Source organism: Gossypium hirsutum, chromosome D09 (genome assembly GCF_007990345.1).
Source record: "Gossypium hirsutum isolate 1008001.06 chromosome D09, Gossypium_hirsutum_v2.1, whole genome shotgun sequence".
NCBI classification, from domain to species: domain Eukaryota; kingdom Viridiplantae; phylum Streptophyta; class Magnoliopsida; order Malvales; family Malvaceae; genus Gossypium; species Gossypium hirsutum.
The window spans coordinates 30,386,704-30,407,224 of NC_053445.1; the positions used below are offsets into that span (position 1 = coordinate 30,386,704).

At 34.2% G+C, this 20,521-nt stretch overlaps 1 protein-coding gene across 1 annotated transcript; it reads left to right on the forward strand.

Moving 5' to 3' along the window:
* Window positions 1-7,615: 7,615 nt before the first annotated feature.
* LOC107891900 (1-aminocyclopropane-1-carboxylate oxidase homolog 1) lies at window positions 7,616-20,402 on the forward strand. The gene is made up of 3 exons (XM_016816827.2): window positions 7,616-8,166; window positions 8,371-8,692; window positions 20,109-20,402. The coding sequence occupies exons 1-3, from the start codon at window positions 7,616-7,618 to the stop codon at window positions 20,361-20,363; spliced, it is 1,128 nt and encodes a 375-aa protein (XP_016672316.2). The 3' UTR covers window positions 20,364-20,402.
* Window positions 20,403-20,521: the final 119 nt, after the last annotated feature.

Consider the following 20,521-nt stretch of genomic DNA (forward strand, 5'->3'; position numbering starts at 1 on the left):
ACAATGCCTTAAGTAGAGAATGGAAAATATGGGATACAGAATGAGAGATAGTTATGCCTATTTATAGTTGAGGTTCAGGGATCAACTTGCAAAGTCACTTTACAATTAAGGACCAAATATTGCAAATATCTCAGATTTCTTATGCCAATATCTCGATACCCATATCTTTGACTTTCTAATATTTGATACCCATATCTTTGACTTTCCATTATTTGATACCTATATCTTTGACTTTCCATAAATATGGATGATTACCAATAATCTCCACATTGAAGATTTGATTCGAATAATCTTATCGTCACACAATTCTCTCTGCCTTTGTCAACAACACTTGATAGTGCCTTCTTCAACTGTTAAACATGCATAATATTGATCAAGTTCAAACAATGTTCGAACTTGATTGTTGTTACCACCTTGGTCATCATATCTGTGGGATTATCTGTAGTCTTAATCTTCTGAAGGTGAATTTTTCCCTCATCAATAATTTCCCGCACAAAATGGAAACATGCATCGATATGCTTTGTACGTGCATGATAGACTTGATTCTTTGCTAAATGAATAGCACTTTGACTATTACAATACACATTAATATGCTCCTGAACCAATCCCAAGGTTTTAACCATACCAACCAAATAGCTTCCTTTACAGCCTCTGTTACAGCCATGTATTCAGCTTCTGTGGTTGACAACGCAACTGTAGACTGCAGTGTAGACTTCCAACTTATTGGTCCTCCAGCAAGTGTAAACACATAACCAGTGGTTGATCTTCGTTTATCCAAATCACTGGCATAATCAGAATCAATGTACCCAATAACACCTTTACCAAGTGTAGTATCTTGCTTGAACAGTAATCCAATATCCATGGTATTCTAAATATACCGTAGAATCAATTTCACAGCTTGCCAATGTCCTTTTCTAGGATTATGCATATACCTGCTCACTATACTAACTGCCTGTGAAATGTCGGGTCTTGTACACACCATTGCATACATTAAGCTACCTACTACATTAGAATATGAAACTTGTAACATGTATTCTTGTTCCGTATTTTTCGAAGGAGATAGTTGTGCAGAAAGCTTGAAATGAGAAGCCAACGAGGTACTTACAACTTGTGTCAGCTCGTTCATGCCAAATTTCTGTAGTACCTTCTTCAAATATTGCTTCTGAGACAAACTAACTCTGTCATGAGCTCTAACCCTACATATTTCTATGCCAAGAATCTTCTTAGCTTCACCTAAATCTTTCATCTCAAACTCAAGGTTGAGTTGAGTCTTCAATCTCTCAATTTCAACTTTACTCTTAGATGCTACCAACATATCATCAACATATAAGAGCAAGTATACGAAAAATCCTTCTTGTAGCTTCTGAAAACACATGCAATGATAAATTTACTTCTTGTGTACTTTTTCCTTTTCATGAACTGATCAAATCGCTTGTACCATTGCCTCGGAGATTGTTTCAATCCATAAAGCGACTTGTCAGTTTGCAAACCCAATTTTCTTTATCAGCAATCTTAAATCCATCTGGCTGAGTCATATAGATTTCCTCTTCCAAATCACCGTGTAAAAATGCGGTCTTCGCATCAAGCTGAACTAGTTCAAGATCATATTGCGCAACCAAGGCTAGCAAAATCCGAATAGACGAATACTTTACAACTGGAGAAAACACTTCATTGTAGTCTATTCCTTCTTTCTGAGCGTAACCCTTTGCTACCAATCTAGCCTTGTATCGAACTTTATTTTTACTAGGAAATCTTTCCTTCTTTGCATATACTCATTTGCATCCAATTGCCTTCTTTCCTTTGGGTAGTGTCACCAACTCCCAAATCTTATTTTTATGAAGAGACTGCATTTCTCATTCATAGCTTGCTTCCACTTTACACCATTAGGGTTACTTCTTGCTTTTGTGTAAGTAGAAGGAACATCATCATCTGCAATTGAAAGTGCATAGGCTACCATATCATCAAAGCGAGTAGGCATACGAATCTCTCTTCTTGGTCTCCTATATGCAATTGAATCATGTTGCTGTAGAAGTTCTTGGGTCGAAACTTCTTTATTATTTGTTCCTTCAATATTAGCTAGATCATCATTAACCTTTTCAAGCTCCACATGCTGCAAAGTGCCACTGGTATTGTTATCCTTTTGTAAATCCTTGTTCTTCATCATGGTTGATTCATCAAAAGTCACATCTCTACTGAAAACAATCTTCCTTGTATCACGACACTAGAGACAGTATCCTTTTACTCCACCAGTTATACCCATGAATAATACTTTCTTTGCTCTTGGGTCTAACTTAGATTCTTTTACATGATAATATGCAATGGAACCAAAAATATGTAAAGAATCATAATCAGTATTAGGTTTACCAGCCCACCTCTCATAGGAGTTTTTCCATTTATTGCAGCTGATGGCAACCGGTTAATTAGATGGCACGCATATGTAACTGCCTCAGCCCAAAATTCCTTGCCCAATCCAGCATTTGACAACATACATCGAACTTTCTCTAGTGTAGTCCGATTTATAGGTTCTGCCACCCCATTCTGTTGTGTTGTATTTCGAACAATGAAGTGTCGCACAATGCCCTCATCTTGACATACTTGTAGAAATGGATCATTCTTGTACTCGGTACTATTGTCTGATCGAAGTCGTTTGACCTTTCGACCAGTCTAGGTCTCCACTATCTTCTTCCATTTCAAAAATGCATCCAAAACTTCATTTTTTTTTCTTTTCATTAGATACACCCATACTTTTCTTGAATAATCATCAACAAAAGTAACAAAACAGTGCATACCTCCCAAAGAAGCCACTTTAGTAGGTCCCCACACATCACTGTGAACGTAGTCTAGAATTCCTTTTGTATTGTGAATTGCTAAACCAAATTTTATCCTCATCTGTTTGCCCAGAACACAATGTTCACAGAATTTCAATTTGTAAGAATTTTCACCTTTCAACAAGCCTTGCTTTGCCAAACTCTGTAAAGCTTTTTCACCAACATGTCCCAATCGTATATGCCATAACCTAGTAGCTTCTGAATCTGCATCTTTCGCAGAAGCTGTTGTTGATCCAATAATTGTAATTCTATTTAAATAGTACAGATTATTCCTTCTTATTCCTTTCATCACCTTCAATACCCCAGTTACTACCTTTAGTAATCCATCTCTCAAAGTGATTGTAAGCCTTTTAGATTCTAGGACCCCTAATGAGATGAGATTTTTCTTCAAGCTAGGTATCTAGCGAACATCTGCCAAGACTTGAATTGAGCCATCGTGATTCTTCAATTTGATTGTACCTACTCCCATTGTCTTACAAGCGCTGTCATTGCCCATAAAAACTACTCCACCTTCTAGTTCTTTAAGACTAGAAAACCAGTCCTTATTAGGACACATATGGTAAGTACATCCCAAATCCAAAAGCCACTCATCTGTATGACATGCCATTGCCATGCCAACCAAGCTAAAGTCTGGCTCCTCATCATGCTCCGCTACACATGCATTAGAAATAGCCTTGCCCTTTTGTAACTTAGGACAATTCTTTTTCCAATGCCCTTTCTCACGATAAAAAGTACATTCATCTTTGGCAGGTCTCCTTTTGGACTTACTCCTGCTACTAGATTTGTTGCTGTGCGAACGACCTCTTACTGTTAAGACTTCTGTAGTTGTATCTCTGTGATCTTTTTTATCTTTCTTTCGAGTCTTAAATCTATACAACGCATTACAGACTGCATCAAATGTGATCGTATCCTTCTCATGAAGCGATGTGGTGGTAAGATGATTATATTCATTAAGAAGAGAATTCAACAACAGTAATGCCTTGTCTTCATCTTCAAATTTCTCATCCAAATTTAGCAAGTCTGCTAAAATTTTATTAAATGAGTTCACATGGTCATATATCGACATACCGGGTGCATACGTGAATCGATAAAGTTTTTTTTCATATAAAGCCTATTTTCAAGACTTTTTGTTAGAAACTTTTCTTCCAGTGTATCCCACAACTTCTTCGCTGATGTCTCCCTCATGACAGAGTACTTCTGCTCTTTGGCCAAACATATGCGAATTGTTCCACATGCTTGTCTATTGGTCTTAGCCCTCTAATTGTCATCCATCTTGTCAGGTTTTTCTTCAAGGGCTGTATCCAACTCTTACTGACATAAGACATCCAGGATCTCACATTGCCACATACCAAAATTATTGGTACTATCAAATTTCTCTACTTCAAATTTTGCATTGGTCACAGTAGTCTTTGCTGATAACGATACCTTTTCCATTTTTCTCCTCAATCCCAACTACTGTACGTGAACAGTGCCGTGAACGATTGTATTCCCCAAGTACGAATCTAGCTCTGATACCAATTATTGTGCAGAAACGTGTAAAAGAGTAAAATTATTGTACTAAAAAATCACACTAAGTTCAATTCCCAGGAAAGAGAGGTGGATCACAAGGATCGCTTAAGTACCAGGTCTTTCCTAGCCAGAATATCCCTAAATCATAATTTAATAGCACAATAAATCACTACAATCACACTCACAATTTATGCAGAATAATATAATAAAGAACACAAGAATTTAACGAGGTTCAACAAATTTTGCCTACGTCCCCGGGCACTACCAAATATATTTCACTCCAAAATACAAGTGAGAATTTACAAAGAGAGAGAGAGAGAGAGAGAGAATAATGTCTTAAGTAGAGAATGGCAAATATGGGATACAGAATGAGAGATGGTTATGCCTATTTATAGTTGAGGTTCAAGGATCAACTTGCAAAGTCACTTTACAATTAGGGACCAACTATTGCAAATATCTCAGATTTCTTATGCCAATATCTCAATACCCATATCTTTAACTTTCCAATATTTGATACCCATATCTTTGACTTTCTATAAATATGGATGATTACCAATACTTACTTTAAGAAATGACACCAAAATTTTTTGAAATGTCTTATGCGACATTGTAACTATCATATGTATAACTTTAGAACTTTGTTTCTTTGTCCTCAGGAAGCGGCTTGATTTATCTCTTCAAGATTTGGAAGAGAAACAACACAGCAAGAGAGAAACAGTTGGTGTTCTTCTTCTTTTTTATGTGACTTAGTTCTCTTTTATGCTATATAAGACATTTCTATATAACGTTAAACAATAGTAGTGGAACATGTTGCTGTTCTACTTTTTGTAAATTAATACTATTGTTCCTTGTTAAACAATTGAATAGTTTAGACAATCATTAGAAAAAATGCCTAATTGAGACACATGGAAGAGCTATGATTGAGATTGTTTGTTAGTATGGTTCAACCTGCTACTAAAGCTGCACTTAATTGTTTGTTATATTTTTTTTGAGTCTTAATGGCTATACATATTTTTTATTTTTAACATCTCTCTTGTTTACCAAGTTTGTTGGTTTATCTGATCATTTGATTTTGCATCCTTTAGATATTGAGGGTGTAGTAGAGGATTCAATCTCTTCAAGCTGGAAAAGCCAAGGCTTAGCACTTCTTCAAGTGGAATTTTATTTAATGTTGCATTCCATGGTCGTTTATCTTAGTCGGAACTTGAATTTGGTGTTATTGAAACAGGGTTTTATAGCTACCTTGTGTACTAGCTTCTTTAACCATGATTGTTAACTATTACGTGTTTTGTAGCTTCTTTTATAATTGGCCGAGTTAATATAGGTCAGATGAGCTGTGAGGTAGATTGCTAATTTATTTAAACATAATATTTAAATTCTAAATTTAAATTCATTAATTTTTATATTTAGTTTTAAAGTTAAAATTTTAATAGAAAATTTAATTTAATCAATATTTTTATCCTTAAAAGTATATAGTTTAAAGTTTAAATTTCAAAAATAAAACATAATATAATATTTATCATCAAAATAAATATTATTTAATTAAAATATTTTTTAAAGGTTTCTTTAGCGGCGTTTCTGAAAAAAGTGCCGCTTAAGGTCATGTTCTTTAGCGGCGTTTGTGATAAATGCGTCGCTAAAGGTCATGTTCTTTAGCGGCGTTTGTGATGAATGCGCCGCTAAAGGTCATGTTCTTTAGCGGTGTTTATGTGAAAAAATGCCGCTAAAATTAGTAACATTGTCTATAGCGGCATTTTGTGTGGCGCTTGTGAAAGCGCCGCAAATACTTTTGGCGGTGCTCCTTAAAAAAAGCCGCTAAAAGCCTGTTTTGCTGTAGTGATTTCCTAAAAACTTAAAATTTTGCAGAGGAACTCTTTAAAAGATATATTTTTGAAAACACAATTTGTTATTTGAAACCTCTTGTTTTTGCAGAAAACAGTCGTTGTAGATAAATCGTTTAAACAATTTAATATGGAAAACGGAAAATAACGTTCAAACCCAAAACAGTCCAAAAAGTCCAGTTAGTTCAAAATTTACAAAAACACTTTAACCCAAATTAAATTAATTATAATAATCAACCTGAACGAAAAACTTTTTATAACCGATCACCATCACACCGACCTGTCTAAGTCTGAGGATTAACTGAAAATATTAGACAAATGGAATGTGAGTTTTCAAAACTCAAGGTGTAACAAATAACTTAACCATAAATTTATACAAGATAGATTTTACAAAAACAGAATCATAACAGAGCAGACATGCTTTCCTACCACCATCTGCTACACACCATCTCCGGTCATCCCAACACACCATATGGGGTATGAAACATCCATCCAACCCTACACACCACTTAGTGACATTAAGAAACTTTTCAAAATCTTTGCAACTGTACTGCCAGTATAATGAACGAGATTTCACCTCTCACAGAAACACTTCCTCCACATAATATAACCCGTCCCCGATGCAAATATAATCAGAACAAAAAATTATACATGCTACAGTTATACATGCATGTCATAACAGATAACCTATTACAAGGTTAACATATCATATGTTATCTCAAATACACATACATATAACAGAAGCATGCTAATAAATGACTAGATTCCATGTTTTATAGATTATTTTTAAAATTATTCATGCATCGATTAGTATACAACATTTTGATCGATATGATAGAAATTTGTCGGAATAAATTGGTGTAATTAATATAAGTAAAAAAATTCATTGTTGCGAAATAGAGACTAAATTAAAACTTTTTTAAAAATAATTAAAAAATTAAAGTTCTTTTAAATAGAAATTTGAGAGGAATTTGGGAGGAAATTTAGAGGAATTTGAGAGGAATTTGAGAGAATATTGGAGAGAAATTGAGAGAAAGGATTTAGTTGTGAAAAAAAATAAAATGGGGGTTTATAGTTTTTTTTTACCGTTGGGGGGTCACCAACGGTCAAAAAAGTATTCGTTGCTACTGTTCATGCACGGGCAAAACGCGTCCCCAAGGGAGCGCTTACATGGCAAGAAAATGCGTTCTTGAGAGCGCGTTTTTGTCCACGTAGGTAAAACGCTTCCTCAGGGACACGTTTTCCTGCCACGTCCCCTGACATCGTGCTGACATGGACGCGCTTTTGGGAAATAGGGCCATTCCGGTAAATAATTATTTACCGGGCTCATTTCGATAAATTTTTTTAAAAAGGGGCTTTTATATGTAATTTGCCCCATAATAACTGTATATAGATAGTCAGGGTGTCAAAGATTCTCAAAAGCCAAAATTCTCGAACATGAAAGAAATAAGCTTAGAACGAGCTCAAGAATCCATTGTGAATCGACAACAGGAATTGAAAGCTTTCGATGAAACAAAATCAGGAGTGAAAGGGCTGGTAGATTCGAGCTTGTCAAAGATTCCAGCGATTTTCATCGACGAACAGTACAAGCTTGAGAGAAACAACGTCCATAACCAGAAACCTGGAAGCCCCACCAACAATGACGGAATCCCAATCATAAACTTGACCGGCGTCGACGATGATCCAAATTTACGTCGCGAAATAGTGAAGAAAGTTGGAGAAGCTTGCGAGAAATGGGGTTTCTTTCAAGTTATCAACCATGGGATTCCGTTGGCGACTACGGATGAAATGATAAATGGGGTTAGCAGGTTTCATGAACAGGATGACAAAGCTAAGAAAGAGATTTATTCTCGAGATTATTCCAAGAAAGTGTACTATAACATTAACATCGATCTTTACAAGGCGGAAGCAACCAATTGGAGGGATACTTTATCTTGTGTTATGGCACCTCGCCACCCTCTTCCTCAAGAACTGCCTGCGGTTTGCAGGTAAGTAGTAAATATAACCTCTATTATCAATGTCCGGAATGGATTAATTAAGTTTAATTGGAGCAAATGTTGCTAGGAATATAGATCAGACACGTATGAAATGAAGGAAATTAAAACGTAAATAGCTACTTATATATATGAAACATATTTTGATACGGAACATATATTTGCAAAAATCATATCTGAAGCTAACTTCATCCGCAGAGATATAATGATAGAATATTCAAGCAAAATGATGCAATTAGGGCAGACTTTGTTAGAATTGATGTCGGAAGCCTTAGGTCTGAATTGGAGTTATTTGGAAGATATTGGGTGCGGTGAGGGATTGTTTGTGAAAGGCCATTACTATCCACCGTGCCCTGAACCGGACTTGACATTCGGCACCAGCAGTCACACCGATAATAGCTTCTGCACCGTAGTTTTACAAGATGAGATCGGCGGACTTCAAATCCTCCATCAAAATCAATGGCTTGATATTAATCCTGTCCGTGGAGCTCTTGTTGTAAATTTGGGCGATATGATGCAGGCAAGCTCACCTTAACTTTAACCCTAATATCATAATTTAGGTATTTTATTGCTATATATATTATATTATATTATAAAGTCTAAGATCCAGCATAACATATTTATATTATTTACATCTCACTTATTAAATTTATACATTTTCTAAAAATATATAATAAATTATCTCAGTAATTTTTAATTTTAATTACTTAATATTTTGTTAATAAGTTCAGTTTAAATGATCTCAATACTTAACCATTTTAAAAATAAAATTTAAAATAAGCATGATATACAACTAAAAACAGACCTCAATTCAAATAAAACACGGAAGATATTTACATTATAAAAAACACACGCGATTAAATATTTAAAAACACACACAAATTTTATTTACTTCTATTATTTTTAAAAAATAGAAAATAATTGAATCTCATGTGATAACTTAATAATCAAGGTGTTCACTGTCCTAGGTGTGATCTAGATTTGAGTTGCACTAATCACATTTGTTATTCGGGCTTTGTCCTGTTATTATAATTTATCAATAAAAATAGATATTATTAATGAGTAAACCTCTAGTAATAAGATAAAAAACGAATTTTTCTTTCTGTAAAATGAAATTTAAATTTGGAGAGACAAAAAATACGAATTTTATCTTCCTCTATTGCTTATGTATATATAATTTAAATAGAAAATAAAATAGAATAGAAATATAGAGTTTTGCATCTTTCCATATCTTCCAAAAATTCTATTTTTACTAATAATCCCTGCTATTGGATTGGATTCTAACAAATCGAATCTTTCGATAAATTGTAATAAATTCTTTCTTTATTAAATTCAAAAATTCGAAATAGAAAACAAGAACAATAGAGTAATAAGAAAATTAAGAATAAAGTAAAATAATAAAGAAAAGGATTATCTTATCATATACACCTATTTTATTTGATTTAGAAAGATGTGCTACATTATTTGAGATAAATATAAAATATTCAAATAAAAAACAAATGTGATCTCTATAAGATTTTAAATTATATTTTAATTTTAGATTTAATTTTAGTATAGTTGATTTGTTTTAAATATATACAAAATGACTGTTTTTAAATTTTTTATATATCCCAATTTATTTAATTTTCGGTTTTTTAAAAATATCATTATAATTTTATCATAAAAGAGATAATGTCAAAAAAATAAATTCTGAGTATTATAAAAAATATCACATTTGCATCTTAATTTATTTATTTTAACTAATCTACCTTTCCATTAATTAATTTATTCATTTTAATATTTAGATTAAAGTTAAAAAATTTCTTACATATTTAATTGAAATTATTTTTTATTGCTCCTTTGAAAATATAGTTTAAAGTTCAAAGTTCAAAAATATTTATCATAAGCAAGGGCGTAGCTAGGGGCTGGTAGGGGCCCCGGCCCCCTAAAATAGAAAAAATTTTATTTAGGTCTTTTAATTTTTTTCTAAAAATAATAAAAATTTGATTTAATCCTAAAGATATATGCTATTCAAATGATGAAATTACATTTCTACTATCGTAAAAATTAAAAGTATTTGGGTGATGATGGATGGGGCTTTCTCATATCTTGTTTTTCCTCATTAAAACGAAAAGAAAAAAGAAAAACCCAAATCTATTGCCATTTGTGAGCCTGAACATGGAGACATTTGAAGTATAGCAATTACTGGGGTAATTTACCAAAAAAAGCTGTTTTTTTTTCAAAATTTACCGAAATGGGCCGATTTTTTGATTATTTACCGGAATGGGTCATTTTTCGGGAAATCGCGTCCACGTCAGTGCGATGTCAGGGTACGTGTCAGGACATCACGTCCACGTCAGCGCGACCTGCTGACGTGGAAGGAAATCGCGTCCTTGAGGGAGCGATTTCCTTCCACGTCAGCAGGTCGCGCTGACGTGGACGCGATGTCCTGACACGTTGCGCGTTCTTGGGGACGCGATTTTGACGCATTTTTCACGTTTGGTTTTTTTGGCTTTTAGGGTTTAGGGTTTAGGCTTTTTAGGGTTTTTAGGTCCCGAAATAAATTATTTCGAGTTGACGTTTCTGGTCAAATAGTATAAAATCAGCTTTACCAGGATGCTATTTGAGAAGAAATTGTGAAATCGCGCCCTCGTGGACGCGATTTTGCTACAGTAGGTCATGGAAGAAATAATTTTTTTTTACGTTTTTGAGAAAATAGTATAAAATCGCCTCTACCAAGATGCTATTTGAGAAGAAATTGTGAAATCGCGCCCTCGTGAACGCGATTTTGCTACAGTAGGTCATGTAAGAAATTTTTTTTTTGACGTTTCTGAGCAAATAGTATAAAATCGCCTCTACCAGGATGCTATTTGGGAAGAAATTGTGAAATCGCGCCCTCGTGGACACGATTTTGCTACAGTAGCAAGTTTGGGCAAAGGCTATAAATTAGGCAAAAAATGTTCTTAGAATGCATGAGTCATAGCAGAAACAATTTAGAGAGGCTAAGAAAGTTAGAGTTTCAAAATGAGTTGTTATTTACTACGATGGTGAGGTTTGCCACACCGAGAATGGTGTTGTTTTTTTGTCGGAGAATATGGTGCGACTGTCATTTAACCAGAACATAGATTTGACAGAACTTCGTAAAAGAATTAGGCGTAAAATCTTCGGAATGACGCCAATGAAAGTTCTGTCAATCACATATCGATTTTGTTCTTGTATTGATCTGGTAACATATGACTCATTCGACATAAAAGGTGCTCGTAGCTTGGAGGCAATGGTGCAGACTCATCTTGCTAGTGGAGCAACTTATATTGAGTTATATGTACAATTTACGTTGCCAACTGATGTACTTCCGTCCGGTGTTCGAGATGTATACACGACCCCTGGTCGACACTCGGTTAGCGGGTTACAAAATAAGGAACAGCCCATGTTCGGTAGCGGTGTCGAATGCACATCCCCCGCAAGACACTCTGTCGGTGGATGGGACATGTACGTCGGTGGCTCGACGTTTGATGTTGGAAATACGTACTGAGGAACTGCATCAAGTTCTAGTGGATGGCAATCTACATCCAATTGGGGACGTTATCAAATGCCCAGAAGAAGGGATGACGTACTACCTACGACGTCAACTGGTGAGGGGATGTCGTACGCTGCAGATGATTGTGGGTTAGAAGATGACTCCGATGTGGATCCACCTCGAGAGCTCGGGCCGGATGGTGTAGAAGTGGGATTATTTTCTGAACCGGAGCCGATTCCAACAGAGGGTGAAGATGTTGAAAGGAGTTCAGATGAAGAAGAAAATTCACGATTCAGAGCATACTCACCTTCAGCCCATATGCTTAATGTTGATCTGTCAGCGGATGATGTGTTAGAGTTTCCAGATCTACCACACTGGTTGCGCGATCGTACAAGTTCGGGGGTAGATTTCGGTGAACTTGAAGTTGGTAATCAGTTTACCAACAATGATAGTTTTATTGGTGCTTTGAAACAGCATAGCATCAAAAACGGCGTTAATTACCATGTAGTTAAATCAAAATCTGATAAGTTTGAGGCGAAGTGTGCGGCGCAAGACGGCACATGTTCATGGAAAATCGTCGCCTCGTTAAGGAAAAGAACAGGGTTGTGGGAGATAAAAAAAGTACAAAGGTCCACATACATGTGCTGCAGGTACAGGATTGAATGTATCTGAATAATAATTTTATTTTGCAATGTTGCATTATTTAATGTACTCTCTCTGTAGGTGTTTCACAAGATCATCCCAAAATGGATTCAACTATGTTAGCTAGCTTGATACTACCCACGATAAAAGCAGATCCTAGGACTTCAGTGCCGATGATAATTGCCAATATCCATAGCCAAATGAGGTACACGCCCTCTTACCGCAAGGCTTGGATAGCTAAGCAGAAGGCGTTGGAGAAGATGCATAGTGGGTGAGACACCTCATATAATGAAATATGACAGTGGTGTCAGGTGCTAGAGAGATACGTCCCAGGTGCCATCACATACCTTGAAACGAAAAATGAGTACTACAACGGCCGATTGCTACGTGGATGCCAAGTGTTCAAACGCCTATTTTAGACCTTTAAGCAATGCCGAGACGCATTTCCATACTGCAAGCCGTTGGTACAAATTGACGGTACCTTCATGTTCGGTAGGTATACTCATCGGCAATTGGTTGCAGTGGCTCAGGACGGCGGTGGGAGAATTCTTCCAATTGCATTTGCAATAACACCTGGGGAGTCGTCTGATGACTGAGATTTCTTTCTCTCGAGGTTAAGGAGGCATGTGTACCCCCAACCTGATATCTGTGTTATTTCAGATCAGGGCGCCGGTATACTGGCTGCATTTGATCGAGAGGGAAGCTTGTGGCAGCGCACACACCATAGATATTGCCTAAGACACGTTGCTTCAAACTACTACAGGCAATATCCATCTAAGAGCTAACAACAACAAGTGACCAACATGGGTATTTAGTCTATAACTATATTATTTCGTTTGTCAATTTGAATTAGTTTTATTGGTAGAAGTGGTATAAAATATTCACTATGATCTTATATTGGCAGTATATAAAATAAATAAAGATCGTTTTACCGAGATGTTGGCAATTTTACGATCCCAAAACAAAGAAGGGGCAGACTACCTTTGTAACATACATTTCGAACAGTGGGCACAAGCATACGACAGAGGCCTACGATATGGCCATATGACGTCGAACCTGGCAAAATGCATAAATTTTGTTCTTAAAGGAACGCGCCATCTACCGATAACATCGGTTGTGCGAGAGACATATTTCCGTTTGGCGGTACTATTTCCAAAGTGAGCAGCAACTTATGCAGGCCAGATGCAGGGTGGCCATGTATGGTGCAGTAAGGTAGTTCAAGAAATTAACAAGGCGAAGGCGAGGGCAAACATCATGCACACAGTGTGTCACGATCGAGACAATTTATGGTTTCGCTTAACGGAGTTTGACAGATCGCACCAAGGTGTTGTTGGGGGCAATATCGTGTACACTTGCGAAACAGGACTTGTGAATGTGGGAAGTTTGATGCACATCGTTATCCATGCGCTCATGTTATTGCAGCTTGTCAGAAACTCCGTCTGGATCCGATGAGTTATGTGGACGAAGTGTACAAATTAGAAAACATGTACAACGTATGAAGACACGTTTTACCACCGGTCCCAGATGAACGTAAGTGGTCGCCCGTATCTCTTGCATCTTTTAAGCTGTTATCGGATAGAGAATTGTGTCGCAAACCAAAGGGTCGACCTTGCTCCACTAGAATACGGAACAATATGGATATCCAAGAAACAGCCAGTCAACAGAAGTTGTGCGGATGGTGTAGGAACCCAGGCCATACAAGTCGATCATGCCCTAATGCAATAGTTGAATGTAATTTTAGAAAAAAATGATTTTATTCAATTATTAATTGATAATTGTATTAATTGTTAGTAAAATTATCAAATTAGTTTAATTTCTTAATTGTTAGTACCAGTCAAAACATTTTACCAAATCTAACATTATGTAAAATTATGTAAAATTATTAAGTCCCAAAATTTTGTTAATGGTTAGTAAAATTATCAAATTATGTAAAATTATGTAAAATTATTAAGCCAAAAAAATTTTAATTAAATTAGGTAAAATTATCAAATTATGTAAAATTATTAAGCCAAAAAAATTTTAATTAAATTAGGTAAAATTATCAAATTATGTAAAATTATTAAGTCCAAAAATTGTGTTAATAGTTAGTAAAATTATCAAATTATGTAAAATTATGTAAAATTATTAAGCCAAAAAAATTTTAATTAAATTAGGTAAAATTATCAAATTAGGTAAAATTATTAAGTCCAAAAATTGTGTTAATGGTTAGTAAAATTATCAAATTATGTAAAATTATTAAGTCCAACAATTGTGTTAATGGTTAGTAAAATTATCAAATTATGTAAAATTAGGTTAGGGTTAGGGTTTTTAATTAAGTTAGGGTTTTTAATTAAGTTAGGTTAGGGTTAGGGTTTTTAATTAAGTTAGGGTTTTTAATTAAATTAGGTTAGGGTTACGATTTTTAATTAAATTAGGTTAGGGTTAGGGTTAGGGTTAGGGTTTTTAATTAAGTTAGGGTTTTTAATTAAGTTAGGTTTTTAATTAAGTTAGGATTTTTAAATAAATTAGGTTAGGGTTAGGGTTAGGGTTTTTAATTAAGTTAGGGTTTTTAATTAAGTTAGGTTTTTAATTAAGTTAGGGTTTTTAAATAAATTAGGTTTTTATTACATCAAATAGAACTTCTATTTTATTATATTAATAAACTTCTATTTTATTACATCAGATAATAAATTTAAATACGGCAATCAATGTCTATACCCGGGGGATTCGGCTCTACATGGCGGCCGTCGACGGTTACGCGCTGGATTCCTCCTTCCTCTAGCTTCCGGCGGCGGTTGTTCTTCTTCCGGTGGTGATTGTGGTTCTTCCGGTTCGACATCTGGTTGTCGGACTTGGGACGATGATCCACCTTCAAAGAATAGTGTATGTGGAGGTGTTTGTATCATGAACGGCGACGGTGTTTGAAAGCCATACGTTGGTGGCGAGAGCTCCCCGACGGCCCCCCTTGCGATCTCTCCTACGCCGCTGGCCTAGATATCGGCGGTCCGCTCGGCATAACAAGAAATGGAGCTGAACCGAGCATTTGGCTCCAACCTGCCATAGGATTCGGAAAAGGATACATGTAAGGGTTAGGGTACATATTAGGGCTAGGAAACACACCTGGCATCATAGGGAAAGGCAGTTGCGTGGGTATCATCTGTTGAATTGCTGCGTCAGGTGACTGCGTCGGTGCTCTCATTGGGGACAGTGATTGCATGGCCGCTGATGATGAGCCGGGTGACTGTCTGGGCCTCGTTGAGGGGCTGCCTTCGTAGTCTTCTCGTATTGGATTTAGAGGCCCGCGTATTTCCCTTCCGACACGTATTTGCCGCTGCCTCTCCTCTGGCGTAAGTAAATACGGCTTGCCATAGATTCTAAACCATGGCATGTATTTTGGAACGCACGCTAACTCCGGAACGATGATTTGTTCCCGAGTAGGTAGATATTCATGCCGATTTTCCCACATTTCTGTATACTCAGACTAGTATCTAGGCCAATCCGTACCTAATAGCCGAAGGTCGATTTTGTGGTGATCGTCAAACACCTCAGGGTCCGTAGGAATCGGTTGTCTACATCCAAACTGTCGTAGCACTCTGTCTGTCTGGTGGGGCTCCACGGTTGCATAGTTGATCAACACCACTTTCGCATGCCAAGCGTTCGGATTTTGTAAAAACTCTTCCGGGATTACTGCCCGAATTGCCGGATCCTCGTATGGTGTCCATTGAAACTATATGAACATGATAGAAATATTAGTTATATACGTAATACTAAATACTAAATACTAAATATCAATCGACTAGCGAATGTATGGAAATATCTATTTGCAATAATACTTACTTCTGCTTCCGACCGTTGTTCCAATAGAAGCCGTATATCTTCAAGTTCAGACGGTAATCCACGATAACTTGCCGGATGGTTCCACCTAATTAAATAAATTTTTAGCATACTTTTATTCTTACAAAATCTACATAATAATTCCAAAATGTAATATAAAATTTACCTCGTTACGAGTGGGAATGTATATGGGTGGTTCACTCGAGGACGTAGAAATGGAAAGTGAAACCGTGCCCATGATTGCAGTAGTGACAGGCAACCTCCGATGTTTGCTCTCCTTGGTCGCGTCGCCCCGCACATCTCCCGATATAATGTTGCCAAGACGGCAGATCCCCAACTAAATTCACCGGCTCCTCTAAAATCAACGAGTTTTAGCAGCCACCTTAGATGTACACGGCTCCGTGACGTGCCGGACATCAGATAACCTCCAATTATTTGAAGAATGTATGATCGAGCATATCAGATTCTTTCAATTTCAGTTGAATTTGCATTCGGATTGGGGAAGGTGGCACGTAACCAGCCCATCTCGACCTTACCTCCATCCATTTTATCCGGAATAGCGCCCAAAAGCTCGTAGCACATCGCCTCCCAATTGCTAGATTGGGCAGACCCGGTGACTGGGTGCCCGTCCACCGGCAATCCCAATTGCAGATGGACATCTTCTAGAGTGATAGTGCACTCTCCACATGGAAGATGGAATGTATGCGTCTCGAGTCTCCACCTCTCGATCAACGCACTGATCAGTTTCGAGTTCAACTTGTATCCTCGGCCTACCGTCGCCACGTGCCAGAAACCCGCTTCCCGTAGGTAATTCTCTACTAACGGTGATGGAGGAGCATGCATATTCCGGATAGTGCATTCCAATACCCGATCTTCAGACTTTTATAAAAAATAATAAATTAATAATTATCTAAAAATACATAAATAAAAAAATCTTAAATAATATTTAAAAATTAAATTTAATACTTACCATTTTCATTTGCTCCACCGATATGTGATTCCTATCAAGACGAATTAATGATCCGGCCATTGATGAAAATATAAAAAAATTTAAAATTATTTTAAAAAATATAAAAAATTTAAAATTATTTTAAAAAATGAAATTGAGGGGAAATTGAAATTAAATATGGATTTGAGAGAATTTTGGAAGGAAATTGAGAGGAAATTGAAATTAAATATGGGTTTGAGAGAATTTAGGAAGGAAATTGAGCGAATTTAGGAAGGAAATTGAGACGATTAGAGAGGAAAAATTAGATAGGATTTGTTTGTGAAAAAAAATAAAGGGGTGGGGGGTATTTATAGTTTTTTTTTACCGTTAGGGGGACAACAGTCAAAATTTTGACCGTTGGGGTACTGTTCACGCGCGGCCTACATCACGTCCGCGTCAGCAGGTCGCGCTGACGTGGACGTGATGTCCTGACACGTACCCTGACATCGCACTAACGTGGACGCGATTTCCCGAAAAATGGCTCATTCCGGTAAATAATCAAAAAATCGGCCCATTTCAATAAATTTTGAAAAAAACCGGCTTTTTTTGATAATTTGCCCCAATTACTGTCTATAAAACTATATAAAACAAAAAAAATATTTCCGGTGGAGATTCCTAACAGGACACATTCAAAACAAAACCCATCAAAACCTAATATTAAAAATATTTTTAATGTTTGTCATAAAGATAAAAGCTATTATCAATAAATAAATATTTATTTCATAATTATAGTTATTAAATATATTTGAAATCTAAGTTCATATATCTTATTTATTATATTGCATTTAATTGTGTTTAATATCAAATAAATTTTATTTATTTATTTTCCCTCAAAATTGGTTTTTTAAATTTTTAAAAACTGTTATGCAATTTAATTTATTTTATGTAATAATTTTTAAATATTTCACTTCTACTTAAAACACTATTCATATTACCAAAAAAATTAGTGATTTATTTTTTATTTTTTAAATAAGTCAAATATATGCTTTGATGTTATTTAAAACTTTATTTTGAACCATAAAAATATATTATTTAAAATTTTATTTCTAAAATTAAAAATTCTTAGGTACATATAATATGATTTCTAAGATTAAAATTTTAAAAATAAAAATTATTTTAAACTTTATTATAACAATTTTATCTTCAAATTTCCTTCCTCCATAAGTTATATTCATAACCTTACAAATATATTATATTTTAAAAACTTAAGTATATTTTTTAATTTGGTTATATATTTTAAATATTGTTTTATTAATAATTTATTTAATATATCGTTATTTAAATAAAAAAGTTATAAAACATATGAGTAACCTGTGCATTACACGGGATAAAAAATTAGTATATTATATTTCGAAAACTTAAGTATATTTTTTAATATCTTTTAAATATTATTTTATCAATAATTTTATTTAATATATCGTTATTTAAATAATAATTTTATAAAACACACAAGCAACCCATGAATCACACGAGATAAAAAACTAATATATTATATTTCAAAAACTTGAGTATATTTTAAATTTTGATTATATCTTAATTTTAAATATTATTTAATCAATAATTTTATTTAATATATCATTATTTAAATAATAATTTTATAAAACAAACTAACAACTCATGCATCACACGAGATAAAAAATTAATTATTTATATTTGAAGCTTTGAATATTCATTTTTTTTCTGAAATGTTTGTGGGACATACATATATAAGATGTGATTTTCAGGGGTACTAACTACATAAAAAGCTTAGAAAGTTTAATCATATCCATGCTGAACACATCTATATCCATCTTTTACACTCGAGAAGCAATATAGGTTTAAGTTAATCATGTTTGTGTATACTTTTTCATGTTATACTATATAGGTTTTGAGATGTTATGTTTTCATTATGTTTTTCAAGTTGTGTTCAATAATGCTTTTATTAAATCTGATTAATTATCAGCTTTGACATAATCATATGATGTGAGCATGATAAGAATACATGAGTCGTATTAGTTTGTAATGTTAGTAATCTCACACTACTAACAAATATATATATAGTATGATAAATTTAAAATAACCAATTTTTTATAATTTGTGTAATTAAATTTGTTAGAGTTGTATGATCTAAATTATAAGAGATTATTTGCAAGTCAAGATAAACAAAATATATTTTCTTTCTAGAAGATTTAGTATTTAGTATAATATATTTAACATTTATTAGCATAATATATTTGACATTGATTAAAATTAGGTTATTTTAACCTATAAATAGATGTAGTCGAAACTCTTCTTCTATCATTCGAATTAGACATTAGTAAATTTTATTCTCCTCTGTTCGTGATTTTTTCCCGAGAAGATTTTCTCGTAAAATTTGTGTGTTATATATATTTTTTCTTTACATTCTTTTTGCATCTTCATTATCAACATTCAAATTTTTAATAAAATTGGATGCTTAACTCACTAAATAGGTGAGCTTACTTATTAAACTTTATAAATTTATGGTTAAAAATAGACATTAGAGTTTGAGTTTGGTGGTGTGATAATTTTTTTTATATATAATTCAACTACTTGAATAATCTAAGCATTAAAATGTTTGAATTTGGTTAGCTCCATGTTTCGAATTACTCAAACTTTGTCTAACAATGTGTAAATTAATTTACAAATTTCTCATTCCTTATTCATAGTCGGTATGGGTTTTTTTTTAACATTTAATGCATTGATTTTATTAAACTAATAGTTTTTTTTCATATTCTAACATTTAATGTATTGCTTCTATTCAATTTTTTAAAAAAATTGTTAATTGTAATTTTCTTTTTAACATTTAATTGATGGATAAATATCTTATATAAATAAATAAAAATTAAAATTTAAAAAAAAACATTTGACATCATTTTAGACCAGTTTATGGAGTTTTTAACTTCACTAGGGACAAAATAATTACTCTTAATTGATTATGGATTAATTTTTTAACATTTTTCAAATATCTATTATAATCTTTTTCTTATTTTTCTGCAGTTAATAACTAATGACAAATTTGTAAGTATTGAGCATAGAGTGCTTGCTAATAAAAAAGATCCAAGAATTTCAGTAGCAAGTTTCTTTAGAACACAACTTCCACAAGAGAATACCTCGAGGCTTTATGGACCAATCAAGGAGTTGACATCTCAAGAAAACCCTCCACTTTATAAGGAGACTACCATGAAAGACTTTGTGTCAAACTACTACTCGAAAGGAATTCATTGCAAATCTCTCCAATACCTTAGGTTATGAGTTGTTGGTGAACTTAATCCAACTACTTTCAAGTGCCAAATTGTTTTGGAACTATTTGAGTCTAAAATTTTACTTCTGAAATGAATTACGTGTTTGTAGATTATTGTGTTGCTTGTAAACTCAATCGAACTACTTTTAAGTTTATTTTCATCTTTTAA